The sequence below is a fragment of the Myripristis murdjan genome, chromosome 1 (assembly GCF_902150065.1).
Source record: "Myripristis murdjan chromosome 1, fMyrMur1.1, whole genome shotgun sequence".
Classification (NCBI taxonomy): domain Eukaryota; kingdom Metazoa; phylum Chordata; class Actinopteri; order Holocentriformes; family Holocentridae; genus Myripristis; species Myripristis murdjan.
The window spans coordinates 34,719,309-34,746,127 of record NC_043980.1 but is presented as its reverse complement, the minus strand read 5'-3'; the positions used below and the strand labels follow the sequence as shown (position 1 = coordinate 34,746,127).

The window sequence follows — 26,819 nt, the reverse complement described above, 5'->3', positions numbered from 1 at the left end:
CAAAACTGATGTGCCCACATACACATGTGTGCACCTGCTCTTCTGTCCTCCAAACAAGATAATTAAAATTAGTATACAGTGTTCTTCCGGCTGCCAAATCTTGGTTTTACAGTCAAGAATTGTATGTAATGATTTATGCAAAATCTACCCTACTGGACATTTTGAAATGCAGTGAAAAACTGAAAATGACACAAAGGCTTCTAGTCACATTTTGCAGGTCACAGTTGTAGTTGACGAAAATCCCATAATGATGACACAAATTGAATGCAGCATAAGGCAAATTTGATCTGCCTGATAATAAACATCTTTTTACAAGAATCCATTTTTGAGAGCATAGATTTTAGTGGATGATGCTAAACCTGGGAAGTGCATACAGTCTTATTAGCACTTTTGTAATGTCTGGCTACACTGCAACCACACTTTGGTTGGTTACTTTGGTTACAACACAACAAACAGCAAAACATGGACCCCAACAAGAAATTAAAAATAGAGGTTTAGCTGTTGTTTAAAGATGCCAAAGAAACGCCTGCTTAGCATTGCGGACATTAATAGGCTCGCCAATTCATTTTTTGTTTTTTTGTTGTTGTTTTTTTAGCCTTTGTTGACTTTGGGTTGTGTTTTACCAGGCAAACTGAATAAAGGTGCAAGCAAAACAGCAGCAGAAGAAGAAAAGAAATAGAGGTAAACAGGCCATATATTTACATAGTTCAGATATGAATAAAATCAAGTGGCCAAACAACAATAAATGCAATTAAAAATAGCAAATACAGAGAGTTATGTACACAAACTGTTGGCATATCCCGCCCTCACTCAAACCACCGAAAGGTTTTCCCTTTTCCCTCAGAGTCCTCTCTGTTTTATCTCTTCTCTCTTTACATACACATTGATTTTTCCACATTCTCTTGCTCTCTTTCTCCCGAAAGCCCTCCCTCTGCACTTCTGTTGTTTCCCTCTGTTCGGATCTCTTCAACTCCTCTCCTGCTGCTCTGTCTTTCATGTCTCCCTCCTCTCTCTTTCACAGAGACAGAAACTCTATTTCTGCCCTGCCACCCAGGGACACAGACCACAGCCCGCTGTCGAGTCAAGCCTCTCTGCGGGCTAACAGCACAATATGTAACGACAGAAGCTATAGAGCTCAGAGCTAAAGGCTACATCTCTCGCTCCTTGTTCTCTCTTGACAAGAATATGTGTTTTAACTCTGATACCACCAGCAACTTGAATTCATATGTGCCAAGACGCAGCGTATGCCCATTGGTACTTCAAATTGCATTGAAAAATGACAGAAGAACTGAATTGCAGCACTTTTTAAGACACAAGTGAAGGTATCTGATGATAGAAAAACATTGCTTGGTTGCAGCAGAATGGCCCATGAGAAAGAGGCATGGTAAGAGACAAAAAATGGATGATGTTCAAAAAGCCAGGGCTCTGTTACAGCACATAATAAAGTTTTTATAGCATTTGTTTCTATGGCTACTCCTACATGCATGCCAGCCACAGAGAGAAAAGACTGATTTTTTAAAAGATTTTTATTTTTGGCTTTTCTGCTCTATTTGACAGTTACAACATGCAAGTGAAAACACTAAGTGTGCCAGCTGCTATTGCACATCTTCAACTACATACTTGACTTTGCTTGCTGGGGCCCTGAGCCTGTAACACCTTATGCATGCAACCATATTATGCATTCACCTTGGCTCAAATTACAGCCTCACTAAAACTGATGCTATTTTACAACTGAAATCGTTTACTCACAGACTGCAATAAATGTACAGGAATTTATCTTTGAGACATTGGTGCGGAGAGACAAGCTGCAGCCCTGCGATAATTTAAATTAATGGATCACATACCTGTACAGTAAAAAGTGCCAGCTTGAAATTCAAAGGTGCAATGTCTTTGATAAAATGCGGACTCCCCCCTGTTGGGGAAGTGAGAGGGTAAAGCTAGGTTAAGGCCTAGAGGAACCTGCTACAGCTCTGCCTACTCAGCACAAAGCCTCTCTGCCTGTCTCAGTCTCTTTGTAGAGAGGCTGATCAAAGGGGGGCGAGCACTCAGAGGATTCACCACGTCAGAGAGGTTCTGAGGGGATATACACGGACATCCCGTTATGTTTCCCAATGGGGCACGAGGGGGATGCAAGAGTGCATGCACCCATATGTGTGTGCAACATCAATGGCAGGGGAAGCAAACATGTCCATGTGAGCACACAAGTCCCTGGTGCAGAATGTTAGATTTTGTGCATGTGTTCAAAACTGCTTGAAATCGAGTATGTGAATATGTGATGCTCAGAGCTTGGACGTGTCTGTCTGTGTTTGTATGCGTGCGCTGATAGCCTGCAGCTCTCAGGACTAATGAGGATGGTAGGGTCGAATTGGGCGGTACCCGCTGTTATTTCAAGCAAAAATCATAGGATCAAAGCCTGTTTCTCTCACTGACATTTCTTCATTCTTTCTACCTCTCAGCCTAGGCTTAACCTCAGGTGTCCTCAACTCACCTACGCCCACCCACCACCCTAACATGCAGCCAACCTGTCCAAAGATCCACTCGGTGCTTTGGATGTTCCTGATGCTCTTCAACCACCAGGGTGTTCTAGTTCCAGGGATGTGGATCTGTAGCTGACCCTGACTTTTGATCTGCCTGTGGATGGAGGATAAATTGAACTTGCTTCCAGAGTTCAGTAAAAAATATACTACTTACTGCAGCACGGAGGCATCTCCTTGACTTGGTGAAAGATGTATCATGTGGGTTGGACATTTTAACACTTGTTGCATGTCCATATAGAGTTGAACCAAGGGTAACTAGACATGAAGGAGCACTAACCAGCCAACGACCTGGATAACGTTCTCACACAAGTTAAAAACCTGGGACTCCCCACCGGTCTTCCTCGGAGGCTTCTTGGATGAGAAGTGAAACGTCTGTGAGAATCAACAAACACTCCAGTTGCCCTTGATTCAGCTCAATATGGATAACCATGCCCTGGACGAGTGAGTACCTCCACACTTGTTGCATGGCATGGCCTCTCCCTCATCTTTCCTCTCTCTAGTAGCTCATAAAATAGTTAGCAGAAATACCATGGCAATAATCTTCTGGCAAAGCCTGAAGGCAAGCTTATTCTATCGTTGAGTTTTCTGAAGAGACTGGAAAGTTTATCCTCTACTCCATTAGTTTTGCTTTATTTAAACAGCATATTAGATGGGAATAATTACGCTTCTTTCTTCCAAAGTTACAAACAGCTATGGTTTACTCAAGGATTTGGGGAAAACCCTAGATGAATCAGTGGCTGTGCCTTTTAAACCCACTTTAAGACTTGCAAATCCCTCTTCTCTCACTGTGTGTCATGATACCAGACATACAGTTTGTGTGTGAGTGTGTGTGTATGTGCGCGTGTGTGTTTGCGTGTGCGTGTGTGTGCGTGGGCATGTGTGAGTGCAAGGTAACACACCAGTATGGTGTATATTTTAACACCTACCTGTTTCTTCATTCATGTGTCTGCAGTTGGGAAGTGAATGCGAAGGTATTCTCTGGAGCGAATGTCAGCCTGCGAGACAGGAATGGGAGAAGGAGGGGGATGCAGAGAGAGAGAAAGAGAGAGAGATAGAGAGATTCTCCATTTAGCAACATGTCACAAACTATTTTCAGTTGCAATCACCAGTGAGCCGGAATACCTTTACAGACCGAACATGATCTTCGGAGGTTCAAACCTGAGTTGCCTTGATGCCGACTTCAAACAGAACAAACAGCGCACTGTGGAACCTGACCAAAATACAGTAAACTACTGTGTGAGACAATCTGTGTTGAGCCAGCATCACAACTTATACAGAGCACAGAACAGAAAAGTGGATACGTCACACTGATTTTGGAAGGGAATGCCCCCAGTCATGCCACTATTTACATCTTTTGAAACTCACTTACAAACAGTTTCTAGAGATTTGTGGTTTGCAGCTGACTTATGGTTCCTGAAATGCAGACCTATAAAAATAATGTTGTTCTTCAGATCTGTCTGGAAAAACTGAAACATTTACAAAGATGGATTTTTTTTTTTTTTTAAATTCAACTTTCTTTAAAAAAAAAATAACCAAAAAACAACCTCAAAAATATTTCTATACACAGGAGAAAACAAAATTGCATATATCCTCACAATATAAGAAAATATACACAACAACAACAACAACGTCCAAAACTATAAGGACACTGAAAAGTAAAAACAAGGCTGAGTTATTAATATGGACAGAGGAGGAGGTTGAGCTCCTCCTAAAAGTAACAAATGAATTCAAGTTTCAAGTTTTCACCAAATAAGTTCATTTTGGAGAGCATTTTCCAAAAGTTGCATTTCAGGTGGCAAATAAGCCATTTTCATGTGGCCAGAAGGTCGAAATGAAAAGAAAAGGTTGGATTTCCAAAAAAACTTGTCTTTGTGTGAATGTAGCATAAATGAGTCCAGATATATCATAGCACAGGCTAATCCAGGAGCGATTCTGCTTTTGAGACATAAAAATCTCCAGTTATGGTTGATCCTGTCTGACTCACAGTGTATTTTCCCATTGTAACCTCGCTTCTAAAACTGCCAGCTAACCAGTGATGACGTACCCAATTCACTACTCGATTAGCATATTATTGGGCCCCTAGTAAGGTCTCATCATCTGAAAACTCCTTTATGTGATCTCCCCCGTGGCTCCAAAAATGACAAGAAGACATCATTTATCAGGAGATTTTTGCCTGCAGAGTTGCTCTCGCCACACGCATTAGTTCACATGACAAACCAAAGTCATGCTGTGAATATTAAATCTTCAATCAAATACACCAAAGGACAGACCATCCATCTGTCAAAGTTCTTTACAGAAAGTCCTCTGAAGTTGTTCATGTTGATGTGCATTGTTGGTAAGAATGCGTGTGTGTGTGTATGTGTGTGTGTGAGCGCACCTTGTGTTTGTTTGTATTAGGCTTAAAATATGGAGAAGAGGTAATGAGGGAGACTTTGTGCTGTAATGAAAGTGTGGTTGGGGTGAAGCCGCTGTGTCAGATAAACTAATGAGAATGGTCTGAGTATAAACTCTACGAGGGCTTCATTCCACATTCATTTCCCCAGACAGTCAGTCCATTTAGAGATAAAGCTCTGGGATTATATCCGTATCACACACACAGACACACACCCTTCCACCCTGACATAAAAACACCAAACAGTGCTGAAATCAGCATAACAATTTTCCTGCCATAAGAGCATTTTTGCTATGATGTATGTACAACGAGACTCCCACTCCAAACGATAATGTCAATGTACCCCTAACAGCTTCAAAGACAATTCACTCCTGACTCCTCACGCTGCCTCCCAGTTTTGAGTCGGAAACATTCCTCATGGTGTTTTCTATTTCCCGACAATGTAATGCCTTTGGGGATCAGCATTATCAGGGCAAATGCTGTTATACCAGAGGTGGTTAACAAGCTAGCCTGCCGCACTGCTTTCTTCCCCGTAGTCCCACAGACACCCACCTCGCCAACTCCCCCCCCCCCCCCCCCCCCCCCCCCCCCCACAAGGTAAAAATACCCCCATAGACAGGATGGCAGAGCCAGACAAAAGTTATCTCCAGCTGGAGAGACGAAGCCAAAAACAGAACAGAACAGCAGGTTTCAGAGCGCTCATCTACATATCAGAAACACATCTGCCTCACACACTCACACACACACACACTGGGTTGCCTTGTCATTTGTCTCTCTCAAAGAACTTCCAACATATATGCAAACAATATTACATAACATCCACTCAAAGGTGTGTGTGTGTGTGTGTGTGTGTGTGTGTGTGTGTGTGTGTGTGTGTTAGTGGCCAGTTTATTAGGTACACCTGCACAATTCAATTCAATTCAATACAACAGCTCTGCCACGAATTCTGCCACTCAGTACAGCAGCACCAGCACCTATGACCTTGACGCTAAAACAGATAATTGAATGACAGTGTAAAAAAAAAAACCCTGAACATTATAGGCAACATAACAGCAAGAATTATATCTAAGCTGGTTTATAGGATTACATTAGATTATATTATGCCTACCTAATAAAGAAGTCTCCTGGAATCTACTGTCCTGTGAGAAAAAGACTTAAGGGGAGTTCACATCGTGGATGTTTGGAATAGTTAAATGAATTTCTTGAGTGTTTAGTCATTTTGTTTGTTTTTTTCTGGACAAGTGAGGGCAATTCCATTCGATTTTGACGGGGACCAGTTGTGGTTGTGTTCCAGGTAAGACAAAATGCAATCAAACCAATTACAGGAAACTACTCCAAAATGTACTGCTATATAGTTACAAGGATCAAGAGGGAGGCTCATCAAGTGAGCTTAGGGCACACCACAGTCTCAGGTGATGCTCAGATAAAGCTCCTCATGTGTTCTCACTTGGCATAAAATGGGCACAAATCCATCATGCTCGGCTAAAGTTACAGGGACTGGAACTGCGTTTGTTTTGACCCCTTCCCGCATGGATGGGCAGGGCACTCTCCCAGTTGAATGATCAGTACGAACAAATAAGAACTGCAATGAAATAATGCAGGCTCACTGAAGGAAAGTCAAAGGTACAAGATTGTGTACAAAACAACTTTAGGAGATAAATCATGTATGAGTCCCACAATGCCTCAGCTGCCAGCAGCTTCGAGTTGACTTTATACGCACATTCTTTAAACATTTCAACCACGATGGTGCAGTGTGTTGTTCCCAATTGCAACCACTGTTCTAAAATACAATATTATATTATGCTGAATATACAGTATTTAAATATAGTGGCTTTACAAGCATCTTCACCATAGCAATGGTCAATAAAGCTCATGGGTACTGTAGTATTTAGTGCAATTTGACAATTCACACCGAGAGAAAACAAAAAAAAGTTAAAATATTTAGAAGCGATGGACCCAACATAACCCCAAAGTATCTTTTATTTATCCAGGAATTCTGTGTTGGGTAATACTGCAGATATGGTGAGAGGTAAAATTCCAAATAGGGGACAATAATGGGAAAATACTATTACAATTTGCATCTCAACTGGGCGGTGTGAACTTAGATGAACCAGATACAAAAATGCCACAGAGTAAACTTTTCCGCTCTGGTTTAGACTGAAAGGGGAAAAAAAAAAAGATGTGTAATCGCACCTTTAATTGTCACTGTTCGTGCGTCTCACAAGGAGAGAAGGAAGAGGGAAAAAATGTGGCAAAGTATGACGAATGTGGCAGATGTTCTGGCACAGAGCTAACAGGGGAAAGCCTTGACAGAAGTTTGATCCACCACTTCAGTTCCAAACTGGCTATTCTTTGTTTCTGTGGCCACAGTTCTTGGCAAGTTGTGAATGCACAGGTGAGCGCTGCTGGCTGTGTGTAGGGGCTTTTGGCACAAACAGGCTATAGCTACAGCTACACACACACACACACACACACACACACACACACACACACACTCTCACAGAGGTCTGAGTCTTGGCTTTGATCCAGTGGCCCGGGGCAGGTCTTTTTCCTCCAGCCACCCCAAACCACTTAAGCCCTGCAGCGATGTCTACCTCCCTCCCCTCTTCCACTCCTGTCCTCTCTACATCCTTCTTTACTTTTCCAAATCACTGTAAAGATCTCGCCCTTGTTTAACCTTGCTCTTTCTGGAAAGCGTCATCCTTCTCTTCCTCCCTTTTCACTCATCATAAAACTGTTTCTCTGTGCCTGTTGTCCCGATGTCCCTCTGTACTTCTGTTCCCACCCTGCACACTTCCATCCATCTCCTTCCATTTCTGTCTCTCCCCTCCTACATCAATCTCTTTCTTTCTCCTTTCCCTTCTACAACTCCTTCTACCTGCTTTCTCATCTCCATCGACCCCCCCTCCCGCTTCAGTCCTTCTCTCTGTAGAGGTCCGGCGACAGCGGCTGCAGTGCCAGAAAGTCAGACAGACATATATTAACATTTAGACAGCCTCGGGCCAAAGGAGCGCTCCAGTTTAAATCAGCCGCCTCCTCTCGGCATGTCCAGAAAAAAAACTCAACAAGCCAACTGGTACAGCTGGCACCGGCAGAGCACTGGTGTCAATCTTCACGGATGTGTTTGACAGTGTCAGATGTTCAGCGTGATTGTTTTACAAATTTGCAACACTTCCCATCTCTCTCTGTCTCCCTCCTCTATTTCCTGCTCCTGCTTTATTTCACTTTTACTTTTGGGCTGAGCATTTCCCTCAATTTCTACTGAATGCGTTGCAGTTTTTGGCCTCCTGTCAATGTGATGTTCTGGCGGGTCCACAGAGCATCAAGTTTTGAAAGAGGACAAGAAGGGAAAAGTATTGGTTCAATATGCATCAATACGCTTAACAGGAGTGCAACAGTGCACCTATGTTTATGGTTCCATTTGATTTTTGACTTGAAGAAATTGATCTGGCTCAAGTTTTTCATAATTTATACATAAACCAAAAATTCAAGACAAAAACTTGAATGGGGCTTTTGCCAATGCTCTGGTAAAGCTGTCCAACGTGGAGAGACGATGTCGTTGTATGTGGCTTGTACAAAAGTCAGTTAGTAGGCCTAAGGTTGTTATTACTCAAAAGCAATGGTGGATGTTCATTATCAATTTATTCTCTGTAATTTCATGCTGTGCTAAGAAATGACTTGACGTACAAGAACTGTGGTAAGGAAAAGAAAGAAAGTACACTGACCAGTACAGATGTACAGGTCTGTGACGCAAGGACTACAGAGGCATGTTTTTTGGTTTCAGCGCAAAATCATTACACTCCAGGTGCTTAAGTGTATTCAAAACATAAACAAAAACTGTCTTGAAACAAAGTGAAATACAGTCACAGAGTACAGCCAGACACTTCTTTGCAAGGCTACTTTTTTTTTTTTTTTTTTTTTTTTTTTTTTTACAAAAAAGCTTGTCACTTTGAAAAATGTATGGTCTTTGTTAAGTGAATGGCATAGCCTACGTGAATTGCCTGAATTGCCCTGACTTCAAGAGTGATTGTGTTTTTGTGTTTGTGTGTTTTGGCCATCAAGAATATAAACCTCAACATTTTTTAACTTATAAACTTCTTACAAATGTGACCTTCAATGATTTTAAAAGAAACATTTCCTTGATGACTAATGGAAATGCCTGGTGCCTACAATAGAGCTTGAACACATAACTGGCAGTTTATGATGGTGTGAAGAAGGGAGGGGGGGTATGTGACCAAAAGTTAGCACTGACAGTTCCCAACTCTAGTTTCTGACTTGTCCCTTTCTTCAAACTCTACACTGCAACTCGGTGTGGGGAACTTTATAAAGACACAAAAAATGAGACGTATTATTATTCATTGCTCGGATAACAAAGCAGAGACGGGGTGGAGCGGAGTGTGAAATCCCTCTAAGGATAATTCCTCATAGTTAGCGAGTCTCAGTGCTCTCACGCAGTCTGTTGCTTTTTGCTGTCTGCAGCCTCATTTGTTACAAAACACTTGTGAGAATCAGTATGTGTGTGTGTGTGTATGTGTGCGTGCACGCCGGTATATTTGTATGTGTGTGCTGTTAATGCGGAGGTGACAGCAACCAGAAATACACTAGCTCTGTGACCCTGAATTATTCAAAGAATGGAGAGACGAAGCAGCAGGCGGGCAGAGATAGATGGATGGGTAAGAGACAGGCAGAGAGAAGAGAAATACCTGCAGTGAGGACAAACAAAGTCAGGCAGACCAAGGAAGTGGGAAAAAAAGTTGAAAAAGTGGGCACTTGTCAAAAGCCAGAGCTGTACTGTGACATAAGGGAAGGAACGCACACTAATACACACACACAAACAAATCCATTTTGTTATGGCCTGTGGTCCCAGTGTGGTGTGGTAAGTGTTGCTGCATCTGCAGAGAGCAGACACTACAAAACAGAAAACCTAGCTTGTAAAACAAATATAGCTTGGGCTTCAATACCTGTGCACAGCAAACATCAGCAATCTTTCTCTCTCTCTCTCTCTCTCTCTCTCTCTCTCTCTCTCTCTCTCACACACACACACACACACAAGAGACACACACTTTGCAATTCCTCCCTCTCTTTCTCACCACCCACAAAATACATTCCACAATCTCTTCTACCGGGCCTTTATTCTATGCGTGCGAGCTCCCCGTCGCCTATCAGTCACATTGAAATTCCATCTGTTTCTGCAATCTGGGTAGCGTAGCCGTGGCACTTCTGCATTTTCTGTCAGGGAATATGTGTAAATCCAAAATGGAGATTGAAGCATGCACCCCACACATATCGACCATCCTCTTCCTGCCAGGGAAGTCGTACATGCGCAAAGTGGCTTATACACTACCATAAGTGCACGCATTTTTAGCCCGGGCTCTCCTGGGAGTTGAACCTGTGGCAGTGTTACTGTCGCGCTCTTCTCGTTCAGCTCACAGGGGCATGAGATAAAAACTCGGTGATTCCTCACTGGACTGACCGAAGAAACAAAGCCTCTGTGTCTGCCACATCGGATTATACACAATGCGCTGACTTTGTGCAATTCTATATAAGAACTATTTTTTCAAAATAAATAGGCAAACGGGGTGGCGCTGACAGCCAGCAATATTCAGGTAACAACTGAAGACACACACACAGAGAGAACATAATTAGTGACTTCCGCTCAGTGCAAAGCACTCAGACAGAGACAGGAGGGTTCTGGCAATTGGCTGTTATGTCTCAGCCAGTTCCTCAGAGCCCCATTACCAGTGCATGTCTTCCCATCAGTGTGTGTGCATGTTTGTTTCTTTGTGTGTGTGTGTGTGTGTGTGTGTGTGTGTTTGTGTGAAGAGAGTGACTGAAGTAATGGATCTAAGCTTAGAGATAATGACCATTGGAGTGGATGTGGCCTAGGACTACACACATGACACACAAATACACACACAGGAAGAGAGCTGTGGTTACACATATGCATTGTGTGTATGTGTGTGAAGCACTTGTTGGCTCAGCGTAACGCTGATAATGACGAGATGCCTTATTGAGCCCTGTAGGGAAACTCTCTTTTCACCGGCTTGCCCCTCTCCACAGGGAGGTCAGAGGTCAGCCACGACAGAACCTGAACTGGAGTGGAATAGACTTCCTCAAATTAACATGTCAGGATGGTCCGAGCCATTTTTATGCGCAGTATTTCCACTGCAAATAACTGTGAGATTTGTACCAGGTTAACGTCTGTATTCCAATTGGTGGTTGATGGCTGGTTGAAGTTATTTACTACTTTTACCAAGTAGCAACGGCACGACATATCTTCTCAGTTCTCAAGATAGTGTGACAGACTTTACAGCCCTACTGACATGCGTTTTCACCATTGCAATCAACCACAATCACCATTTTATTCTGTACCAGATAAATGACCACAGTGAACAGTTCAACGTCCATTCAGCTCTATCAAATTCTGTGTCAGCCACAGAACAGACATCCTATAGCTGGTAGGGATTAAGTGACTTGATCAAAAACACTTTAATCTGACACAGACCTTGAACCTGTGTCTTCTGGTTAAAGGATTATTTCACTATATATATTACACCAAGCTGTGCAACACCCTATGGCCAGTCACATAGAATTTTATTAGTATATTCCAAGAGAAACAAAAGGCAGATCTACTCATTCTAACAAGACACAACTGTCAGGAAACGAGTGGCTTTCCTTGCCAAGGAACATTTAGTTTAGGAAAAGAAGGTTTGATATGTACCACTGCTGGTTAGTTCAAATGACAGACTCACGCAGAAAAAAGTCAACAGTGAACATGACTGTCGGCTTGGGGAGTGTCTGGCCTGTAGGTGGTGCTATGGTGGGCCAGTTTCATTCTGCAGATGCTAGATGTTCAAAATAAAAATGCATCACTCATCAGATTTGACCCAGCAGTATCCAAGATATTCTGCGTGAAGCTTAGAGCTCTGTTGGCCTGGTGGTGCTCGAGGGGAAATCAAGTTTATAATGAAAATATGTCAAAATCCACCATTCCTCCAAGTTTCATCCAAAACAGGCCAGCAGCACCATGCGATGGACAGACACAGGTCAATCCATAGTCTCTTCCACAATATCTGATCATGGGTGGAAACAAAGAGGTGGAGTGTACACTATGCCACTTGTCTGTACTGTGTATATGGATTTGTTATGCAAGTTAGGGCGTGTGTGTGTGTGTGTGTGTGTGTGTGTGTGAGCTGCTAAGTGGCAGACAGCAGAGGACCAGGGCAGCTCCCTGGTGGAAATGTATGGAGATGTGTCAGTGTGGAGCAGGTCTGTGCAGGAAAAGAGCAAGCATGCTCAGTCGATGGTCCCCAGATAGATAAAGGTTATGATACAATATATATTTATATATGACTGCAGTGGCTATCTTTGTGTTCCTGCTGCCATTTTATTGTAGCTTGTTCCCAGCACTTCAGTGGCATTTAGGATATGCAAGTCAAGCGGTCGTGTAGCACTAGCATCAAGTCAAGCCTGTGGTCAGCTTTGGCAACTACAGCACCACAGAATTATGGACTACTTCCCAGTGTGGAAACATTACTTGATTAGACACAATGAAACAAACCCGCCCAAATGTTTAAAAATTCCAGCCAAGGTAATTAACCCTCTAATTTGTGTTTTTACTAGCATCAGACTCTCACTGGTGGTGTGTGTTCTGGGTGCTACTGCAGCAGTTCCCTGCTCTGCTGAGACTTACCCTCTTCCTAATCCCATGATCTATACCTATCATTTCCTCATTATATGTACATGAGTCACAGTGACCTGATCCAAAAAAGAGTAGGTTTTGAGGTTTGAGGCTGGTGACTAGCTGCCTTTTACTTCCTGTTACATATTCTCTAAAACTCTATCAAGAGAAGTGTGGACTACCAGAGGAGTGTGAGAATTTAATGGCATGCTAGAGCAAGGCTGAGAGGGGGTGTGAATTAGCCTTGGTGCATGTGTGTGTGTGTGTGTATGTGCACGCATTCAACTGCGGTGCATTCACACATCAGCCCATCACTGCAGAATCCAACCATGATGTCATCCTTTCCTTTCATCTTTTACCCCTCGCCTTTCTCAAGCTGTGGAAAATATTTTCCTTTTCTATCATGACGGGAGGTGAGAGCAACACATCAGACGGAAGAGAGAAGGGCAGAAATGAAGGTAAATGGAAACAAAGCAGAGAGGAGGACATGAAAAGTATGAGTAAAGAGCTACAGTATGCACACATGGCCTTGGGGAGTGAAAAGCCTGCTCTGTCTCAGTGTTATCACTTTTTCTCTGCCAGTGCTGATTGCTAAGTATTAAGCTTTGAGCAACACCTGATATCAAGCAAAGATCCGATCTATATTTCTACTTAAAATACAGACTTAACTCAAAGTTTGGAGGCAGATCTAGGCAAAGACAAAAACTATTGAAATCCAATGCAGCATTACCATAGGAGAGATCTACTGTAGCGTTCCCCTATGTGCTTTGCTTTGCTTTGATGTCTGACATTTAACACATGACTCACAGATTCACTGTCAATATTGGGAACTCATCTAATGGTTCTGTATCAGTAATACTTTTGATACCAGTTTCAGTACACACCTAGTGCTTCATAATGAATTTTATCATTCCAAAAATTCTTCAGCCAGGACAACTCACAAATAGAAAATGATGTGGCATGACAATAAGTTTGACTTTGGCAAACTAGATCTATTTTTATGTTAGCTGCTGTACACATATGTGATTTCATAAATCACTACTGAACATATGTAGATTTTGCAGGGATGTGTACAATCTCCCTATAGAACATAAAAACAGATGTAAGCGGGTGGAGATGGGGAGGAGGGGGGTTAAAGCAATAACGTAAACAAACACAGCTGATATGTCATTGAAAAGGAGCTGAATTTAGCGAGAGAGACAATGGTGAATTATGAAAAGCTTGCCAGTGAGAAGACAAAAAGGTTCCTGGCTGAATTAGCTTTGCTAATTGTAGTTGTATAGTTACCCCAAATAACTACTAATAAGTAACTAGACACCCCAGCACTCCGTGATGTGAGTCCACATGGTGGTGAAATATCCTCATTAGTTGCTCTGTGGAAGCCCCTTTTCCATTTCATTCTGCTTACTCTACTTGTCTCTGCTCTACCCACTTTTTTAGGTTTGGCAAAAGTTTGAGATAGTATCTGGTACCAGACACTATTTGGAACAACATCAGTCCAGCTTTAAAGCAAGCTGGGCAGATTATGAAATGTGATGTGAAATGCCGCAGACCACTGACTGCTCAGAGAAAAATTGAACAGCGGAGCTCCACCAGTAGTGAAGCCCTGCCGATCACTGCTTACAACCAGGAAATACCAAAGAAAGACTCACAATATTTTTGTCATAGTTGATAATCTAACCAAGTAAAAAAAAATATTTTTTTCAACTAATCTCTTAGCTACATTAATTTTGTTCATGTGAGGCAGCCAATTTTGAGCTGGTCTGCTGGACACTTGTGTAGAGAAGGGAGGAAAAATTAGTCAACATGCCCACAATTTGCAGGCTTCGTTGTGAGGGGGTACTATAAGCAATAGAAAACCAAATCCAGAAAAGTGAAGCAAATAGAGCTGAGGAAAAGTAGAGCCTATACTAGGTACCTGGAAAATCCCATAAAAGCAAGGCAAAACAGGCCCAAAAAATTGAATTCAGCTCACACCAGCTGACAGCAGCTGATCTCAATGCCAGCCTACACTCACTGATGGCTCAGCTGATCCCTTTCTATGCATATAATTGGCGCCTTTTTTAGCCTACCTACCGTTGCTGCTTCCTCTGCAAGCCTCTGCCTACAGCCCAGCTCCTCTTTGACAATCAATGTTGTTGCTATTGTCATTGTTGCCTGCTCTGTTCTGTACCCTATGGGGATCTTTGCTGCTCTCCCTGCCTATGGGCTGTCCATATATGCACATGTAGGGCTGGGAGGTCCAAGAACAGAGCTATACTATGAAATATTACCTGCTGTAGATGGCAACAAAGTTTTCTTTGACTAGCGTGGTCCTGACTGAACAACACTTCTAGCACATAAGCAAACATGAACAAAGTAGATTATGCCAATAAGAAAAACAACAAGTTTGGGCACCCTTTTTTACTTATTTAATTTAAATTATGTGTGTAAGATTGGTTCTTCCCAGGACCCAATGCATAAAACAACTAAAGCTGTGTGAATGCACAAAGCCAGAAATATGCGTACATATTTTTTGGGTCAGATTTCTAAAGTTGTGCATATACATAGTTCTGATTTATAAATCTCTGTCACTGAGGATTACGAGCATGTTCGATACTGAGCCTACTGTACACATTTGCTGACTTATAAATACAATGGGAGTGGATGGGGCTTCATTGATTTCCCTGTATTTCATTACTCATAAACCATACATGTCATCATTATGAGAATATGAGAGGGACATTTGATGAGCATGTCTGAGCATTTGGAAAATTGAATGGAATTTCTACTGTGCATAGTGCCTGACTTATAAATATATTGGTAGCATATGTAATTGAACTGTTAAATATAAAATGTAGTGAATTGATAAACATATATAAAACATATTTACCAGCTGCATGGATGGATGCTCACTTTATATTTCATCTCCACCTCATTGCATCACCCTCAGATTGCTCTAGATGAACATATGGATGCATAGCCTAAAAAATGTGTGAAGTGTGCACATTCTCACTGCACATTCTGTTTTTATACACACCACTTTATGTGCGGGAAATGGTGTATGCATGCTTTTTGCGTCTACGCAACATCTGGCCAGTGGGGGAAAGGCTGTTATCCAGAAGTTCGCTGCAGATGCTACCTGTCAGATGTACTTTCCAATTCAAATAGGAAAACAACAAGAAAATCCTTAAAAATTGGTACTGGGTCTTGTTTTTTAATATTGGCATAATCCACTTTGTTGGCATTCAGTTTTGTGCTAAAAGTGTTATTCTGGGAGCTATTTTGTGCTATGGAGGTGAATGGGGAGATACAAACACAGTATTGTGGATTAGCAGCCCAGGGAAGCATGGAGCCACTAATGTCGACTCATATCACACCCAGGTAAATAAACAACACAACTCTCTACCAAAGTTCAGTTTTGTGTAGTACTGGCCTGATATCCAGTATCAGTATCTGTACCACAGTCTGACCCGATAAATTAATACCATATCTGATACTCAACTTGCTACTCCTGTGCCCTCACAGATGCCATTATAATAAACACTCACAATTTGTTTCTATGCTGAATACATAACGCTCACTGTGCCCTTATCAACCCCAAGCCCGCTGCTCCTCTTTTGGGTCTCCGTGGTGAACCACTATTAGACACAAGCAAACCACAACTCACAGCTCTGCAAAAGACAACCTGACAACCTGCAGCTGCTGGAGCAAAGCGACTGTGACTGAGTGTGTGTGTGTGTGTGTGTGTAACAGCACACATGTGCATATATGTGTGCCTCTGAGTGTGTTAGTGGCTGTTATGTGTGTGTGTGTGTGTGTGTGTGTGTGTGTGTGTGTGTGTGTGTGTGTGTGAGTGTGTGCATGTGTTTGAGCTCAAGCCAACAACCACAAATCTTGTAAACAGTCAGCCTGGATGACTGTCTGAGGAAAGGGGAAGAATACACTCTGTGCATACAGCTGTATTGTTTTTGATTTTTTTCAAAATTCCAAAAGTCAACTTTACATCTCCTTTTCAGACTGACTGTTTTTTGAATGAGGTTTCACAGGCCAGAGGGACATGAATCTCACTCTTCCCAGAAAAGCCCAAGTAAACGTTCAGTTTGACTGAGAACATGACAATCACCGGGACTCGAGTTGACGGGGTTTTTCCATGACGGTAGCGATAAAGGGAACAGAAAATGCCTGTGGGGAGACAAAAACAGAGAATACCAGGCAAAAGTGAGAGGCTGAGAGAAAAAAGAGAATGTGGAAGATGGAGAGAGAGAGAAGGAGTTGGACAGAAAGAGAGAGAGAACACAAGATAGAAGGAGAAGCCAGAGATTGGACAGAGGTAGCCAAGTGGGCCCCTGGTTCTCTCTGATGTCCAGATTCAATCCCTACTACTGCTGCACCCCCTGCCAGCTAAACGCATCAGCCCAGTGCCATGATGAAATGAACATACACACAGGAGGGGATGAGTTAGCCGCTGCTGCAGCTCCTCTGGCAAAAAAAAAAAAAAAAAAAAAAAAACAACTGATTGTGAGATGTGTGTGAGCATGTGTGTATGTATGTACTCTAGGTGCAGTGCAGGTTGCTGAAGGGTAGGAGCACAGCACAGCCTGGTGGCAGAAAGAAAGAGGCTGAGGTGAGCAAGAGAGATTAGTTCAAGTAAATCTCCCTCACCCAAACCCCAAAGGAGAGGGGGGTTGTTTTTTAATTCTGTTTAGACAAGACAAAATTAAGACCTTTTTAAGACCAGTTAACAGCCAAGAACAAAACACCCACTAAGCTGAAGAAATCCGATTCTTGTGAATGAGAACAGCTAGTGAAAGCTTTGAAACTCCAAAAGGGTAGTATAAAAAAAATCTCCATCTTAAGTCATTTAACCTCATATTCAGTAATATTCATGGTCTTAAAATCTTGTTTTTCTTAAAACAAGTGAAAAAATCTGCCATGGCATGAGATAATCCCATTTGTTTCCAATGCAGCGCCACTTGTTTCAGGAAAAATCTCATCCCAATGGCAGATTTTTTCAATTGTTTGAAGGAAAATAACATTTTAGGACTGGATATGAGACAAAATGACTTTCTAACATAGAGACAGTATAAGAAACTAGCTTCTTAACAGATGAGGGTTTTTTTTACCACCATATCTGAGCAACAATTCAATTCAGCTTGTTGTCTGAAGCGCTTCATGAGGTTAAGAGTCACTGACAAAGCAAAAAAACACAAACAAAATCATTCAGGAAATGACAGCACAGTGTTCTCTCCCTCCCTTGGGGTCGATTTGTTTTTGGAAACAGATCTAATAGCTGAACAGTTTTTTTCCAGTCCCATTATAACCACACTTAACTCTTTGTGAAGGGCTCTCTGTGGGCTTTAGTTATATGACTCCAGCTCTGCAGTTAAGTGGGCAAGTGATCATTTGGCAGACAAACACACAACATGACACAGAGGTTATGTATAAGTGTGTCTGTTTCTGCTTCTGGGTCTACCGTGCCATTCAATCCACTTGACTGTGTTACAGCCTGAATTCAATTATAGATTGAGATTGTTTTTGTCAACAATGTACTCAAATTACACCATGATGGCAAAGTAGAAATGTGTATAATTGAAAACATATAATTTAAATGACCATTCGACCAATAATCTGTCAAATCTCTGCAGAAACACCTTTGTTTCTGTTCATGGCTTTCAAGTCATTCCACACATTTTCAGAGTACATAATCCATGCAAGAACTTTCACCTTCTTGTTCTTAAAAGGACACTAAACTAAAACACATAATTTGGATTTAAAATGTTGTTACTGCCATCACTGGGTGAAGAAAAGATCATGAAACTGAGAATCTGAAGTCCGTTCTATGAAGAGAGGCCAATCGCTTGATCTCTCCTGAGTCAAATGATTGTTTTTGCGAGGGATTACACGTGAAACTGTAGAGATTCAACCAGACCACTACCTCAGTTTTTATTGGTGCTGTTCCCATTTGATTGACTCTTCAGCTGCAGCTGTTATCCTCCACCAGGCTCAGCAAAAGGTACCCTGCGTTCCAATACTCATACTACCATACTATTTAGTAGGAGAAAAAAAGATTTAGTATGTCCCAATACATAGTATGTCAGATGCAGTATGCCAAGAGTACCAGGATGTTCTACTACATCCGGTCAGATTTCGCAGTATGGATTTCAGCATGCTGCTCTGGCCATTCTGACCCACGATCCTTTGCGCAGCGGACGTTACGTCGCACTGACTGAGTTGCGTGCACAAGCCACGCCCACATACGGACGACAACAAAACGCACATATCGCACAAAACTCGCTCAGTGACAGCAGAAGCGACAGGAAGACAGAAGATCAGAAATATGACAGACGGCAGCGCAGTATGAAACACCACCGGCATTTTGACAACAACATTCAAATTTGCCGCTACGGACGGCGGCAGAAGTGAGCGAGAGAGTCGGACTTCAGGGACGATGTATGTAGTGTGTCCCAATAGTATGCATTTGCATGCATATTTAATACTAAACTACATACTTTGTAAGGGCAGCTGCAGTACATACTAAAAGTAAAAAGTATAAGTATGAGATTTGGAACGCAGTGGTAGTCACAGCAGCTGTTAGCTCGTACACATGGCAAGCCAATTTTGCGCTGTTTCTGGTTATAAATCGACCATTTTACTGAGGAATATTATACCAAGCTAACATTATATCAGGAGGGCTACATCCAGTTGACCATTTTCACAACAGTCTGTCTGACACTAAACAGCAGCAGGTAAACACAGGTATTGCTAATGACATTAATTAAGGCTCTGTTCCACTGATGTGTAGGCTGAACCTAAACCTGCCACCAAGGAAATGTACATTTGCTGCCACTGCAATTCCAGCTGATAAATTTTAGTCAGTAAAAATGTCCCTATCATTTATGTATGGTACTGTTGTCCCGTGAAAACTGTTCTTCTTCTTTGGTAAGAAATGATGGTGCATTGTGGGTATTTTCTAGCGGCGTATACAGTGAATGAAATTTATGGCTAAGAATTCGGACACTACATCAAAATGGCTGATACACTATATAGAGGGCTATACAGTGGATAGTGAGCAATTTCACTGGCAGATTAATATCGAAATTTAATTGAATTACAGTTTTTGATTTTTAGGGACTCTCAAATCTTGGTGGATAATGAAGACAGTATTCAGGAATAATACTAAATAAATCATCACTACATAAATCATCGCACCAGTCTAAAGTCTCTGGCACTCAGTCCTCCAAACTCCGAGCTGCTGTCATGAGGATTTTTCACAGGAGTGGCTTCCTTCTGGCGGATCTGTCATACAGTCCACATCTGTGAAACACTGCACTGCACTGGCTGCTGACTGACAAGACTCACTGACACAAAGCATTTCAGCTGTTCATTTTCACTTAATTTCGAACAAAAACAAACGTGCTTTCATGTTATTTCACATAATAAAAGAACCAAGGCTAAATTCAAGTTCTAATACCAAAAAAAGGCACCAAAGATAAACAGGACTGAATACTGATGCACTTACTACAGGCTCTTTATGTGTGCGTCTGTCTGCTTGTGTGTATGTGTGTGTGTGTGTTTGTGTACCTGTCTGATGGGCTCGGGGACCCGGTAGCGGCAGCAGGAGTGTGTGAGGCGCACAGCTGTGTCCAGACTGATCTTGTGACCGACAGATACATACACCGGCTTAGAGCTGCTGTCTGAGCTACGCAAGGCCTAGGGGGGAAAGAGAGAGAGATGCTTTGACTTTCTATTTTTTTCCTTGTTTATCTTTTTAACAATTATTGAAAAAATGTTTGTTGTTTAAAAAAAAAAAGTGATTATTTTTAAGGCATTAATGGGAGAGAACAGTGGAGAGAGAAAGGAGGTGGGGACGACTGGCATAAAGGTTTTTAAAGGTTTCTGAAAATTAGGCTTAAAATTGGAAGAGCACCTACAGAAAGCGAAGCCATGTATTAGAAGTTACCCCGACAGTTGCAAAGATTTTAACTACTTCATTTGGGCTAAGGGTTTGAATTTCTGGTGGTTCTTTTAACTGTCAATTTGTGCCAGCTTTGGCAGAGTTAATGGTTAATCTATGAAGAATCCAAAACAACAACCAAAACCCCCTCATTAAGCCCGAGGACCCCACGGATTGAATATTTAAGAGTAAAAATATAATTTCAGAGCACGGAGCTGAACTTCTCAAACTCTACACCACTGCAGTTCAGAGGAGAGAGGCTGTGTTTGAAGCGTCATGTTTGGGGTGAATTTTTGGAGCTGTCTGAGGAGGGAACGTCTGTCGAGGTGTTTCTGTGATGATGTGATCGGTGCTGATTGTGCATACGACTGTAATGTTTATGTGCGTGGTAAGACATTTGAAAGAGTCAGTGAGGGTGATGGGCAACTTAAGAGGGGTGGAGGCTCTCAGAAGGTCAGAAGCATCTACACTGCACCTTTTTAATATCTGTTTTAGATTTTTCATGTCTGTCCTCAATCATACCTTGCCGAGTACTTTGCCTGAGGCAGCTGTGAGTGGGAAGCTGTCTCCTCCTTTCTGGAGAGCAGCTATCTGTGGAGGAGAAGAAACAGTCAAACATCTACAGCATGGCAAAATAAATAGCACTGAATTGAAGCAAATTGAATATTAACCTGCCGTGGAGACTTAGGACTCTCTTTTCATCCCTCCCACTTCTCTCCTTTCATATATATTTTCAAGATTTATGCTTCAAAATGAGAACAAATTGTAATACTGTTTAAAAGTGTGGAGAAAAATCATAACCATATATCTGTCATTTCAAAGACCAAGTGCTATGTGTGTTCATTATCGTGTGTTTGACCTTATGAACTTCTTTTAGGCCTGAGTGTGTTCCTCTCTATTCCTCCCTGCTGTCATACATGTGTCTCCCTTGTAACTCAGAGACATCTTGTGATTCTGGACAAAGGCACTTCAAAGGCCTCATTCTACTTAGACTATCTATAACCTTGCAACTCTATATAGATGAAGAAATATGCCCCCAATTTTATACAAAAAGATCTTGCTCAGTTTCACACTTTTTCATTCTCTTCATGCATGCATGCTTCATTACAGAGAACACCTGATTTTTGACTGGCAGCAACAGAGTCTTTTATTTCATTTTATTCAACTTAAAGTGACAGTGTGAATTCAAAGCTGAAAATTTGTGCATCCTTCAAAACAAATTTTCAGTACCACTGTATGGGTAAGAATCCAAAAGATCACTTTAAATGCCACATGTATTATTTCTGCATTCCTGAGGCAAAACATGACCAGTCAATATCAGCAGGAGCTGCTTAATGTTAGTGAGTGAAACAAAGTAAACAACTCAAGTTGCAGGTTCAGCCGGAGAGGAGGAATCAATGAAATCACCCGGCGCAGTCTTTGGCCTGAATGAAACCTTGCGGACTATGAGCCCTCCATGGATGCGTCATATTTTTGACATGGTGAATGATGAACTTGAGACAATATCTGAATTACAATTTCTTCTGCAGAAACGAAACTTTTTCCTCTCCATAGTCAAAGAGACGATGCAAAGTCAGTTGCGCTGATGTGGGCTGCTGTTGACAGGTGTGCTGTGGGTTACGGGCCAAGGCGATGAAGGGAGCTTAGCCTCCGTGATGGATGGGGTGTCTACTCTACTATGACTGATTACAGCAAAGGAGCCAGCAGGGAGACAGGAGGAGCCACGCAGGGCCTCGGGTCCTGGCTGGGATGAGGCCAACACTGAGTGTGCGTGTGCATGTGTCTGTGTGTGTGTGTGTGTGTGTGTGTCAGTGAGCGAGAGCTTTGGCTCCCGTGTAGCAAGTGTAGCACTGGAGCCAGAGCAGGAGAAGACAGAAAGACAGAGCAAAGTGATCAATAACACACTAGTTTGACTTAAGGCCAGGTAATCTGCAAAAGAGAGAGAGACAAAGACACTGACAGAGAGAGAGAGAGAGAGAAGGAAAGAGAGAGAGGCTGTGTGAGAGAGAAACAGTGAGAAGGAGAAAGAGGTGGAGAGCCTCAGAGGGAGAGATGCTCTAAGGCAGGGGTGTCAAACTCGTGCCATGGAGGGCCAAGAGGCTGCAGGTTTTCATTCCAACCAACAACTCCACCAGGTGATTTCACTGATTAGTCCCGCCTCTCTGTTTCGAGGTAGGGTGATCAGTGAAATCACCTGGTGGAGTTGTTGGTTGGAATGAAAACCTGCAGCCTCTTGGCCCTCCATGGCACGAGTTTGACACCCCTGCTCTAAGGTGAATGAACAATGGAGAAAATGAGTACATGCTTTTTTGGGGGGAGGGGACAGAAAGCAGGGAGCAAGAAGTAACGACAACCTTGTACCAAGTGTATCAAGGACAAACAGAGGCCTGTTGCACAAAACTAGGATAAGGGATTAAGCCGGGATATCTTGGTTATCCTGGATTAATTTATCCTTGATCCGGTTGCACAAAAGTAGGATAGTGGATAGCAGGATATGTTTTGATATAAGTTACCATGGAGATATATTCTGTGGAGCTAGCCTGCTCCAGACCAGGCTAAGTTCCAGGATTTATTTAATCTTATCCCTTATCTCAGTCAACAGTCACCACAAACGGAAACTAAACGTTATTCCACTGCCCGCTACGCATTGTTATCACATCGTCACATTCCTAAAATAATCGCCTAAGTCATTTTTTCCGGTTTTTCAAGAGACACAAAAAAATTCACCAAAAATTAACTATGATATTTATTGATAATTTCACTCAAAAATGTTATATAAAAAAAGATGACTACTGACATACTAAAAACAATGTCAGTCAATTATGTAACATAACAGAAATAAATGACTTAGGCAAATTTCTGAACATGCCTTTGTTGACTTAGGCAATTGTAATATGTTATATGCCAATGTTATACTAAACCTCATCACTTACCAATTGAGGATGAGCCCTGGATCATTGAAATAACTTCACTGGCAGAGAAAATTTTCTTTCTTCTTGATACCGCTGCCATCTTGAAACGCTTAAAATAGCCTAAAAACGTTTTTTTGTTTTGTTTTTTTGTTTGTTTTTTTTGTTTTTTTTGCCTTAGGCAAAAATAAAACTACCAAAGTCACAGTTTTTGCACACAAGTGATTTAGGCAGTTATACTTCAGGGGTAGAATGGCATGACCTGTTCTGATGCTGGTGATTTCACCAGAGGTGGCCAGCATCAAGAGGAGATGATTTAGGCAAAAAACTCATTTTTGACAAAAAAAAAAAAAAAAAAAGACTTAGGCGATTATTTTAGGAAAGTGTCGAAACTAGACCCCCTGTAATTTAAACATTTGTGATCATTAATTTGATGATAAATGATGATTTTAGATGTTGCAATATTAGATAATTTACAGTTTCCCATAGACTATAAAATACACATCCCATATAAATATAAATACACATCAAAGAGTAACATGACATTCCTTTATTGAATAAGGATAAATCAAAGCAGGTAAACAATCAGCTCCTTCACACAGTGACTCTACATGATAGAAAGCACAGAATCAAAGCATATTATACAATACAAGAATAAAGACACATTCAAAGGTCTGTATGTAATACACCCTGCATGTGTGCACACTGAAATAAATGCAGGACAAATCCATACACAACAAATGAACAGACAAATGAATGGATGCAGTAGCAAGCTTGTATACAGACAGTATACAGCACAAACGACATAAGAGGCCAAATCAGTTTAAATACATTTAAGCATTTTTTTTTTTAATTCCTCTGCCAATGCAGGCCATATTTAACTGAAATTCACAGCATGCATCTCTGCCACTGCAGGACAAATTTAACTTAAATTTAAAGCATGCATGTTAACTAAAATAATTTAACACATATTGGTCCCTGAGCAGCCGACCACTGTCGTCATCAGGGAAGATGCAGGATTGTCCCAGTCTGTGTGATGGCACTCTGGGGGCCCTCTCCTTCCTCAGGCAGGCCACACTTTGGAGGACAGCACAGGCCACAGTGATGTCACGTCCCCTCAAAGTCCTGACCCTTAAGTCCTGAGGACAGTGAAAAGCGTGCCTTCAGGAGGCCAAAGGTCATTTCAGTCCTGGCCCTTGTCCTGGCATGGGCAGGACTGCAGGCCTGCTGTGCTCCCTGGGCGTCTGTGGTGTCAGGAGAAACGGCTGGCAGGCATACCCCCTGTCCCCCAGCAACACACCAGAGAATTCACCTGTCAATACAAAATCTCGTCATCACAACCTCATAAATAGAGTGACATTCTTAACACAGCCATGATGTAAAAAGTGGTTATTAATAGAGGTTGTGTGGCTCACCTTGTGATAGGTGCTGATAGATTCCAGAGGTCTGAAAGACTCGGGAGTCATGGACTGAGCCAGGCCACTTTGCCACAACATTGCTGATCAGACAGTCAGCATTGCAGACCATCTGAAATTATAAGATGAAGACTATTAAACCAATCAACTGACATCACAAGCAGTGTACAGTGTTCATTAACTGACAATATCAAAAAGTCATGTTCACCTGAACATAATGCTGTGAAACGATTTCCTATTCACAAAACCCGCCTCATGGGCACCTGAGGGGGATTTTATCTTGGTGTGCATGCAAAGGAGCATGAGGGGCAAATATAAGGATAACTTTATTTATCCTAAAGTGAAATTCAATTCAGTCAGTGAGCTCATCTATTTATCAAATTGTTATACAGTCTGAAGGAGTTACATTTACACAATTTCACTCACATCTGCAGTAAATTTCACTTACAATTTCAACTGATTAATAATCAGAGGACACCTACGTTTTCGGAGATGTTAATTAACTATTTGGATTGTAATTGTGATGGTTTCAGCGGAACAGTGAGTGTGTATTTGCACACTACTTACGCATTCAGGCGGTCTGCAGTACTTTTCCACGCTTTCTCTCGTTGTTTGATAACAGTGGCCATGCTGCCCTTCTTTTTTATTTGATCTTTCACCTCCTCGTAAGCCTCCGTAAGGATTTCTACCTCAGAGGGGGAGAAATACGCTGCTCTCGCTGCCATGGTGAATCGGTGGATCTGTGATCGATGGCGGAGTCTACTGAGGAAGCCGCGTGCGCGCACTGATCCAGGATAGGTTTCAGCTGGCTTGATGAATCCGTGTCTGTTGATCCTGGCTTGGCCTTTGTGCAACCAATTGAGCCTGGACGCTCGTGTTTTGGATTCGTTGAGCTCGGCTCACTCACTTATCCCGGATGTCTTAATCCTACTTTTGTGCAACGGGCCCCTGGAAGGGTTTTTTGTTTGTTTGTTTTTGTTTTTTTACCTCTTTCATCCTTTTTATCACTGTTCAGGCCTGAGGCAGACACATACAAATACACACAGCCTGTCATTCATCCACATCTCGTTCTTCCTCCCATTACATTTACATTTTTTACACATTTAGCTGGCATTCCAATCCAGACTACAGTGATTGAGATGGTAGAGCTTGTGTGTCTTGCAGGGATCATATCTGTGACATTATGGATATGAGACAATATCACTACCAAAAAAACACCACCAAGGCCACCTTGCCACACACATGTATGTACTTTCCAAGCATACAAAACTTTTTTGATGCTGTGAGACCCACCAATGATCTGCCCTCCTGCACAACAATACATATTCTACACACACCTTCAGACTTGTGTGTCCCACTCCCAGAGGTCATACACACATTTGGAAAAGGTTCATTTTGTCATCACCATGGCAACATCTTTTACATGCTCCCTAAAAAAAGCAACATTGAAGAAGCTCTCTTTTTAACCTTCAGAGAGTCTTTTCATATTGCATACTAGTTTTTGAAAGACTGCTGGCAGTATATTTTCAAACTCTCACTCACATCAGAAGGTGGATGTTGGCGGTCTGTAAAGCTATCAGGTGACGGCTAAGCTCGTTTCAACATGGCTAATCTCCCGAAATCTGGTAGGGAGTCTGATATGGCGCGTGTTGCACAGATTAGTACAAAACTAATTTCCCACCAAACATTCAAGCCGCTGCTGGCTGGTGGTGTCACCTGCTCATGCCTGCACACAGATTACATAAGACTCCCTGGAGAGCAGCAATTATGTCAAAATGAAAGGGAAATAAGATAATAACCAGAGCATAATGAGACTTGATGTGTCTACAATGCTTATGTTACCGGATACCTCAGGCCATCATGTCTAAGCCACAAGCTTTTGGAACACAGATCGTATCAGCATCGATGTGAGATTCCATGGAGGATTTCTCCCGACTGCAGAGACCAAT

At 42.0% G+C, this 26,819-nt stretch overlaps 1 protein-coding gene across 12 annotated transcripts in view; it reads right to left on the bottom strand.

Moving 5' to 3' along the window:
• LOC115368159 (endonuclease V) overlaps nucleotides 1-26,819 on the bottom strand; it is a 98,915-nt gene that overhangs the window by 61,142 nt on the left and 10,954 nt on the right. For 3 of the 12 annotated variants that reach the window (XR_003928993.1, XR_003928991.1, XR_003928989.1), the window contains exons 7-10: nucleotides 21,069-21,137; nucleotides 20,174-20,302; nucleotides 3,464-3,532; nucleotides 2,523-2,631 (exon numbers count right to left, since the gene is read on the bottom strand). Coding sequence is in view for 3 of the 12 variants with exons in the window: in XM_030064163.1 (XP_029920023.1) it covers nucleotides 3,476-3,532; nucleotides 20,174-20,302; nucleotides 21,069-21,137 (255 nt within the window). In the remaining 9 variants the exon portion in view is untranslated. Of the gene's footprint in view, nucleotides 1-1,844; nucleotides 1,913-2,522; nucleotides 2,632-3,463; nucleotides 3,533-20,173; nucleotides 20,303-21,068; nucleotides 21,138-26,819 lie in introns of all 12 variants that reach the window. The other 9 variants (XR_003928994.1, XM_030064163.1, XM_030064215.1 and 6 more) reach the window with 6 other exon arrangements.